Genomic DNA, 9,813 nt, shown 5'->3' with positions numbered 1-9,813 from the left:
CCCCCTCCCCCCGGGGCCATAAAGCCGCGGGGCGGCGGGCGGGCCTCGCCTCTTTTGCTCCACGCGCGCCTGGACAGGCTGGTGCGCGTCTCTGACGGTGAGCAGCTGCCCGGCTGTCCTCGGGGGCGGGCGGGGAGGGCGGCAGCGGGCCGGGTGGTCCGGTCCGGGGCCGGCGGTCACGGCGACGCGTCTCCCGCAGGCTTGACTCCTGGGCAAGATGGAGTGGGTGTGGGCGCTCGTGCTGCTGGCGGCGCTGGGCAGTGGCCGCGCAGAGCGAGACTGCAGAGTGAGCAGCTTCCGAGTCAAAGAGAACTTCGACAAGACTCTGGTAGGTATCAGCCCAGGAGGCCCCGGTGGCCCAGTCCCCGCTTCCCCTACTTCCCGGTGGCCGGTCGTGGACCCCCAGACACACCAAACCCCGGCTCTCCCTTTGGCAGTTCTCCGGGACCTGGTACGCCATAGCCAAGAAGGACCCTGAAGGTCTCTTTCTGCAAGACAACATCGTCGCCGAATTCTCCGTGGACGAGAATGGCCACATGAGTGCCACTGCCAAGGGACGAGTTCGTCTTTTGAGGCAAGTGGCCTCTGGGTGGCCGTGTGCGTAGCGCCTGCCTGAACGCCAAACCCTTACTGGGGAGGGAAGGGAGCACCAGGGTGGGATGGAGGGAGGAAGCTCTTTGCTGGGTTTGGCTGAGGATCCCCTTGGCTTTTGCAGTAACTGGGAAGTGTGTGCAGACATGGTGGGCACCTTCACTGACACAGAAGACCCTGCCAAATTCAAGATGAAGTACTGGGGCGTAGCCTCCTTTCTCCAGAGAGGAAGTGAGTAGTCAGCTCAGTGGGACCATTTTGGGGATGGGAGGCATACCTGCCAAATCACTGGGTTCCTGCTCCAGCTGCACCCTTAGGAAGAATGGCCTAGGGGAAGATGTGTGGGTGCAGGAAACCTCAGCCCCTCCTGGGGTTAAGGGATCGGGATTGGGAGCAGCTAGTTCAAGAAACCTGACCCAACTCAAAAGGATCTTTGGGTTGCCGGGTGCCGAATTCTAGTCATCTACTGTGCCAGGGTGTGTAACCTGTTCCACACTTTGTCCTCTTACCGCTCCACATCACCACTTCATTTTCATTTTTTTCCAACCCTTTGGGCTGAATTCCTGAGACAGCTTAACTGGGAACCCTAACAGAGGCTGAGACCCCCATCCAAGTTTGTAGGGAGCATTGTGCATGCGGTAGGCTCACTCCTCAATGTCCTGCCTGCTGATGCCGGGGTTCTGAGCCAGGCAGGGTGTTCTGGGTGTCATGGCCTCTTCTCTTTCTCCCAAGTACTGGAGCTCTGATGCAGGGTGTTGAGAACTCTCAGCAGGGCATCTTAAAACTTGGCCTACTCATGAGAATACATTATTTGCTCTTTCTACTACCCCCCTGCCATGTGTCCTAAGTTTCAAATCCTGAATCTACTTGGTAGCTAGAGAAATTTCAGGCCAGGAAGAGACATGTCATGGAATCTTAGAGAAGGAGAGTAAACCCTAGAGAGGGGATTCAGTATACAGATGAACAAACTGAGACCGGGAGAAAAAAGTGCTTTGCCCAAGATAACACAGCAAGTTTGAGAGAGCTAATTCCAGAAGCCAGACATTGCAACGTCCAGGCCCAGATTGGTGGCTCTGGACTGCAGAGTCTCCTAATATAGATGGACCTTTGCAAAGTACCACTTGTGCTTTCTTGTGAGATAGGACCCAGGGACTGCTGAGGGGGCTGCTCTTCCATTGGTGATCCAGGGCAGAAGTGTCCTTCATGTCATTCATTGCTCTACATGCGACATGTGATCTTTGACTTCCTATAAAGTCATGTTAAATGAAATTGCATTTTTTATCAAATTACATTTTACTGCTGATTTACACTGTATAAGAGTTGCTTATCTATAAGGAGAGAGAGTTTTTTATCTTTAAAAATAATAAAAGTTATTTCAAATAGTGCAGCAAACTTCCTCAAGTGATTCATTTACAGTAAAAAATACATTTTTTTCTGTAATGGATTATAAAAACCAATATTAAGAGGTACAAGTTTCCTAATTTTTAGAAAGAATAAACACATAATTCTCATCAGCACTTTGAGGTGTGCTCCTTAAAGGAACAGAATTTGATTGACAGTGCATTTAGGGATGGGGTGAGGAAGGACCTGATGAGGAGGTAGGGTTTTGTCGCTTCTCTCCTGTCCCTACAAACTATATTAGCTCCACTTTTAACTCTTGTATATTGAGATTCTACCTAAGATTTCATTTGGAGGTGGAAAAAAAAGTATTGAAATCTTGAAAATGATTGCTATAGATATTAAGTGAGATAAGTATAATGTAGAAGGCTTAAGGATGAATTCCTTCTTAGGTTGCCTTTCAGAAAAGAAACGGTGCCCTGCACAGTGGTTAAGCCTGCCCTGATAAAGTTATGCTACCTGAGTTCAAATCCCAATCCCAACCTGTGGGACCGTGGGTGTTTTCCTTGGCCTTTCTATGACTCATTTTCCTCCTCTGCAAAGTGGAGGTGGCCATAGCACCTACCTTATGGAGTTGTGTTATGAGGATGCCATGAGTTGACATGCAGAAAGCACTTGACCAGTGTTGGTGACACAAATTCTCTGTGCCTGTTTGATATTGTTGCTTCTTGTTACCTCTCCAGAGAGGAAATCATGGCTTTACTTTCTGAATCTGGAGTGAGAAGGCATACAGGTACCATTGGGTTCAAATCTCTTGTTTTACAAGTGAAGAAACTAAATTACTGGCCCAGGAGACATAGCTGGTTGGTGGCACTTAGTGTCACCTCTTAGCTGAAGTAAAAGGGACCCTTGTCAGGCTGCATAACAATGTCAGCCTGAAATGTTTTCATTACTGTTTCTCAAAGTCAGGGTCCCTGGATCATCTATATCTAAATCAGCTGTGGTGCTTGTTAAATGCAGATTTCTGGGCCCCAATCCAGATTTATTGAATCAGAAACTCTTGGGGTGGCCCCTGAAGTATGCTCCTTGAATAAGGAAGTTTGAGAATTGGTGTAGATAGTTCAATCCAGAGGGTTATCTTGGTCACTCAGGTATCAAGGCTTCAGATACCACTGACTTTTCTTGTCCATTGGACTAGTCAAGAATTGCATAAAATCTGTCACCTGCCTGGCTCAGCTAGACTGTGAGGCCTGAGAACCTCAGGAAGCATCTCCCTTGGTATCCCTACTTTGAATGATTGGCAGGTGCAGGTTTAGGGAACTGAAGGGAAATTGTTCCAGAACCACAGCAATGAGTGACAGATTTTCAACAAAACCAGGTCACCAAGACAGTTTTTGATACCAGGCATTTTCTTTGATTGGGGACTAGCAATCCAAACCTCGAAACCAGTGTATACGACGAGTACAGTTGTAGACACAGCTGTAATGCAGCCACACTTCCTGGGGTGGTGGAGGGGAGTCAGGGGCTCTGGCCACATAATTGCTGCTTCCAGCACTCTGCTTACCTAGTCTACTGCATGCAATTATTAGATGCTGTCTGGAAACAGTTGGGTTGTCTGGCTCTCCAAAGGACCCTGCCTAGCTGCTGGATGCGAGGAGGCTGGAGAAGCCAGATAATTGTTGCTGCTCATGCAAATCCTCTCTTGCAAATACTCTTAGAAAGGAGAGTTTGGTCAAGGTTGTTAGGATTGAAACTCTTCATCTTTGAGTTATTCTGCCAAAAAGAACCTGGAGATAAACCAAACCAACTTAGGCTTTCTTTAAAAGCAAGAATAGTAGTCGACTTTACTAAAGCCATGGATTGAAAGTTACTTAGTTTCTATGTAGGAATTCACTCTGGCAACAATATTGGAAAAACAATTTTTTTTTTAAGCAGCAGATTTGCCAAGCTAATAGCTGCCTGGACCAGGAGTGGAGGTAACACTTCAAAGGCTGGTGCTTTTGTGTCTGAGAGGCAGATTTCTGGGGCACCCATGATGACACAGTGATCCCATAACCAGGGAAGAGATGATTTCATCCAGGGATGAAAAGACTGCCCAGATCTCAGGAGCCTGGGAGGGAGCTCGCGGTTAGGCTGAAGCCCAGCAGCAGGCCCATGGCTTCTATTCTTGGCCCATGTGCTGAATAACTTTGCGGTCACTGCTGAGCAGTCTTCCGTCTGGGTCATCCTCTGAGCTTGGCCTCTGACATTCACCCAGGGACAGCCTGGAAGGTGCAGTGGTGTCTCATTCTTCCTCCTGCCAGGTTGGGTGTGAGCTGAAGAAGTGGCCCATTCCCTGTCCTGTGTTAACTTTCTTCACTGGGCCTGGGTTTGTACTAAATCCCATCTAGTCTGGCATTCCAGAGGTCCTCAGAAAGGCACCCCCAGAGGACACTTAGGGTGACTTCTAGAGCTGGCCCTACCCTCTCCAGTGCTGAAGTCTCCATCCCCTCTGCCTTTCTCCAACATGGAGCTCCACGTGGGCAGATCATCCCTTGGGTGCAAGACACAAAGGCCTTTGGTTTGTTGTCCCTTCTGGTCTCAATCTACCTAGTACCTGGAGTCTCTGGTGTAGGGGTTAAGTATGTGGATTCTGGAGTCGCGCTCCTGGGTTAGAATTCCAGTTCTACTCTGCTTTTTGTGATCCTAGGTGAATTATTTAATTTCTCTTTACCTCAGTTTTCTTATCTGTAAAATAGGAAATAGTAGTATGCCCTTTGGGTTCAATGTGAGAAATAATCGAGGAAACACATGGAAAGTTCCACACAGTGACTGGCACATAATTTAGTGCTCAGGAGGTAACAGCCACAGATACATGTCAATGAGAATGTCAAATTAAGTAGAGATGTGGCATTTTTATCCAAATATACTATATTTGGATAAAATATTCTATATTTGGATAAAACTTGAACACATTGTTCCTTCTCTGTGGCAAATCACTCACATATATTCATAGTATTTCCCATTCTGCCTTTGTTGATATTTTTACTACCTTTATTTATACTTAATCTTCACTGCATATATCCAACACTTGAAGTATAAATATGGTCTAAATTCTTCAAGGGCTTGGCTCTGCCACTGCTGGAAGTCCTGAAGTCCACATGTTCTTAGAAGGAGTTGCTGATGCTGGATAGTCGCCTTCTGTGTCCGGAGGCAAAATCTTCTCTCTGGCCAGCGCAAAGAGTTGGGCTCCTAAGCAGGAAAGAGGGTGGAGCCAGCAAAGCCGGGATCATCAGAGAGGCGTCCTCCAATGGACTGAGGTGGGAGGGCAGTAGGTCAGTGAGAGGAGTAAGAGCTAGCACCTGTACATCATCCCCAAAGACAGGTCCTGGTATTGAGGCTAACGTAAGTTGGTGGCAATCACACATTAGACAAAGACATAGATACTTTTGGAGGGTAGATGGTGAAGATGGCGGTAGATGGGTTTGTTCAATGATTTTGATGGGCTCACATTCTCAGCGGTCTTTTCCCTTGGAAAGATGCTGTGTTATTTACCATCAGGGAGAGAGTGGATCCTGGACATAAATGTGGTTTCCTCTGTGCCAAAACTTTCTCCATAAAGAAAAGCAAGATCCTTTCTTGTTTGCCTGGTTTTGCAAAAGTTGTCAGAAATCTCCTGCTTCCTAAGAAAATGCAGTAGGGTCCAGGTAGTGAGTTTCCAGGACTTCTTTCCACTGAAGGCAAGGTGTCACTTAACACTGACTTTCTGGCTTGCAGTTGATGACCACTGGATCATTGACACGGACTACCACACGTTCGCCCTGCAGTACTCCTGCCGCCTCCTCAACTTTGATGGCACCTGTGCAGACAGCTACTCTTTTGTGTTTGCACGTGATCCCAATGGCCTGACCCCTGAGATTCGGAGGCTGGTGAGGCAGCGGCAGGAGGAGCTGTGCCTGGACCGGCAGTACCGGTGGATTGAGCACAACGGTGAGTGGCCTTTCCCCAGGGCTCAGGGAAACAGGTTCCAACCAGAGAATGAATGCCTTGTGTCTGTTTATGAAGAGGAAGCGGGAGTCTGGTGCCCCTTTGGGCCCCTTTTGGTCCTGCTTGATCAGATCTTTTCTTGGCCTTATTCCTGGGAAGGTTATCAGAGGCTTTTTTCCAAAACCCTGGCACTTTTAATTAAGTAAAACACTTCCTTTTTATTCTGCTATCTCAAGCCATTTCACTCCTGGCTCCTCTGCCCAGAAAAACCATTATGATTGAATGAATATTTGGGGGGATTAAGTGTCCCTGCTAGAGAACTGGGCAGTGAACGTGGCCATCAATGTAAAAATGTAAACAGAGACATCAACATAGCAAATGCAGACAAGAATGATGTCAACAAATGTTCTTTATTCTCTATGAAACCAAATAATCATTATATTGATTAGCTGGGTTTCCTCACTTCGGTTTTATGGGGATCCCCTGGAACAACCACAGGATCTTTTTATAGATATTACCCTTGTCTGATCTGGACTTACTTAAAAACTAGAGTGGAAAAAAAAACGTGCTGTCTATTTTGAATCGACACTCACTTCTTTGGTTTCAGAATCCAGATAGGGTCACCCTAAAGTGTAGAAAAAGGGAGTGAAACTGAACGTTTCTGTTTGGTGTAACTGACCCATTACACCAAAAAGACAAAACAGACCAAACACATAAATAGGCATGGGAGCCTCACCCTGCAGGGCAGCCACATGCAGGGCTGGTAAAGCATTCCTGACAGGCACAGCCCAGAGCCCTTCACCTGCCGTCACCTCCATTAATCCTCAGGAACGTTCGCACTCATTATCCACATTCTGAGATGAGAAAATGGAGGCTAAGAAAGATCATGAACATTGCCCAAAATCTCCAATAGGTAGCTGAGTTGAATGCAAACCCAGATGTCCCTTGTTGGCACCACCTGTGACACAGGACATGGGACATGGTGAACACTATGGAACTACCAGCAGTAAGACTGAGATCAGGTTGACTTGGCCCTCATGTCCTTAAATAAGAGGAGCTCCCTGCACCCCCGCCCCCAGAATGCAATGAGACACATTTGACAGAAACAAAGGGAAGCACTGTTTCATGCAGTAGGTCCTGTGCTCTCCGCCCCCTGACCCTGGAGACTTCAAAGTGGTTCAGAAACAGCCTGGAGAGTGTTTATGAATTGCAGCTACATCTGACTTTGAGGGTTTCCATCTGCTGTGGTGCATTCGAATGAAGAATCACATGAATGGAGCCGAGCTCCAAGGCTACCATGGTGTTCATTATTTACAGAAACACCTGGTCCGTCTTTCTGTTATTATTAATGGCTTTGTTTTCTGCATTTCAGGTTACTGCCAAAGCAAAGCAGGAGAATACCTTTTGTAGCAACATCAAGGACATAAAAGTTTCATTTGAAGATTTCTGATTAACTTTCAATCTTCACCTCTATTTATCTTAGGAGTTTAGTTTGTCTCCACTCCCCCGACCCCAACTGCCCCTCGCATCCCCTTGCCTTCCCTAGGTGAACATAAAACATCAGTACACATCAAAATCCACATAGGAATGAGTGAATCTGCATCACTGTGGATCTTATGGAAGTTTCCTGAGACTTGGAATTCCAAACTATGATTTATTAAAATATAGCTATCAGCTTCCTATGATTTGAGTTTTCTTTGTATTCACAGATTGCAGGTGGGGTGCACTCTTATATACCAACAGGGCATTCTCCCTTTGTGCTCTCTACGGGACCTTTGACTAATTCTAGCATCTAACCTCCATTATTAAAGACCGCAGCTTCTCCCACTTCCTGAAAAGGGGGTTTCCTCATTAACCCAGGAAGGCCTTAACTACCATCCTGGCCAAGGCCCTGAGGCCCAAAGAGGAAGTGAGTGTGGCCAGACCAGGCCAGCAAGCTCAGGCAGTGCTGGGCCTCTGAGACTGGCCAACCAACTGGGTTTGGGAGGCCTGGATGCATGGATGGGGTGAGTTCCAGGAAACAGCTCCACTCTCTGTTGCATCTGGCAGGTGATTCACTTGTTTCATGTGTGGTCAACACATGGAAGGAGGCAGTCTCAGGGTTTTCAGAAGGTGGGGAGGAAGAGGATATGGAAGATGGGCTCTGAAAGCCAGGTCGGTAGGAAAGTTCACAATATCCTCCACCTGCAGAAGCAGTCAGGACTGGGGCAGAATACTAGTGTCCTACACTGTTAGCAGCACTTGAGTTTGCATACAAACCTACTTGCCTCAGTTTCCCGCAGGTTCCCATGGGTCTCAGTTTCTCATCTTCAAAAAACAGCTAGTCTTTTGTGCTAGATAATCTTGGTTTTAAGTTAAACTCCAACTTAGATTTTTAGCTGTGTGTTTGGGGGCTGGTTACCTGGCTTCTCTGAGCCTACATCTCTCTTGAAATATGGGGAAACAGGCTCTGCCTGATGGGACACAGGGTGTTCAATGAGGCGATGTCTGTTAGAGCTCTGAGGGGCTGTGCAGATCCTGGCCATGCCAGGCTGCATGTGTGAAATTCATTGGAAGGTGGGGGGGGGGGGGGCNAGCTGCAGAGGAGGCAGCTCCTTCCACACAGAGTTCCAAAGAAAGACACCCCAATGCAGCGGGATGGCACTTTCTAGGGACTAGGGAGGCTTCTGTGTCCCCCACTTCCATTTGCCTTATTTGCCACCAAAGACAGAGGAGACTGTGGACCACACATGGGAAAGCTCTGCTTTTCATTCTCCGGGAACAGCAGGCTGTCACAGCCTGGGGTCTCAGCCTCAGTTTGACAGCCCCAGAAATCTATAGGATATCCAGGTATTCCTTCCCAAAAGAGCTTAAAATTACCAGGTCTACTAACTAAATCTTTTTTTTTTTTTTTGTATGTGGTGATGGGGATTGAACCCAGGGCCACATGCATGCTAAGCAAATGCTTTACCACTGAGCTATCTCCCCAGCCCCCACTAACTAAAGATGGGCAAAGACTCCTTGTCCGTTTGTCCATGAGCTTAAGGTCGCCATAAATCTTCACGTCAGAAGCAAGCTACTCCAGAAACTCCATGAGTGATGGCAACAACCCTGGGTTTGATTGGCCTTGGAACAAAGCTTTACTGAGCATCTGTCGACTCGGTGGTGGCCCTGTGTCTACCCAGACATTGGCCCAGCCCCCAAGGGCCTGTTTGTCGCTGGGCTGGCTTTGACTCTGATTTCTCCCCTTTCCCCATTTTCTCTCAGGGTGTTTCATAAAACTGTAGGTCTCCAAACACCATCTGCATCTCCCAACAACACTGTACCTCCAAGCCCCAGCCCCACAGCTCTATATACACTGCCTATTGTTTTTGGATACCCCTAGGTTTCAATTTTCTTTTAAATTTTTTCTATAGTTGTAGATGAACAGAATGCTTTTATTCATTTTATTTATTTCTTATGCCGTGCTGAGGATCAAACCCAGTGCCTCACACATGCTAGGCAAGTGCTCTGCCACTGAGCTACAGCCCCAGCCCCCAGGTTTCAAATTTATAGGCTACCACTGAAACTTGGCTCTCTCACCCCATTTTTCTCCCAGTCTTCTCCATTGGTGCCTGCTCCACCATCCGACCAGTTCAGGCTAAAAATCTAGGAGTCGCCCTGGAATCCTCTCTTTCTTTCACATTCTACAGGCTTTCCATCAATAAATTGTCTTTGTGCCACCCTCTCTAAGAATATCCAAGATCAGTTCTCATAATCCATCAGGAATGACACCCACCTCCAGATCCCCAGCAGCTGCCTAATTGCTCTCCATTTTCATTCCTGCTCCTCAAAGTCGGACCCTTGCATAGCAACCAGAACGATATTTTCACTCATTCATCAGCTCATGTCAGTCTCCCTTTGCAAACCCCAGTGGTGCCTACTGAACACTGAATCAGC

The 9,813-nt window shown here is 47.4% G+C and overlaps 1 protein-coding gene across 1 annotated transcript; it reads left to right on the top strand.

The window, feature by feature from the left end:
- Positions 1-7,577, top strand: Rbp4 (retinol binding protein 4). The gene is made up of 6 exons (XM_015500133.2): positions 1-97; positions 200-328; positions 438-574; positions 716-822; positions 5,686-5,898; positions 7,268-7,577. The coding sequence occupies exons 2-6, from the start codon at positions 218-220 to the stop codon at positions 7,303-7,305; spliced, it is 606 nt and encodes a 201-aa protein (XP_015355619.1). The 5' UTR covers positions 1-97; positions 200-217; the 3' UTR covers positions 7,306-7,577.
- Positions 7,578-9,813: the final 2,236 nt, after the last annotated feature.

Source organism: Marmota marmota, unplaced genomic scaffold (genome assembly GCF_001458135.2).
Source record: "Marmota marmota marmota unplaced genomic scaffold, marMar, whole genome shotgun sequence".
Lineage (NCBI taxonomy): Eukaryota > Metazoa > Chordata > Mammalia > Rodentia > Sciuridae > Marmota > Marmota marmota.
The sequence above is the reverse complement of the archived record's forward strand: the minus strand, read 5'-3'. Positions and strand labels throughout refer to the sequence as shown.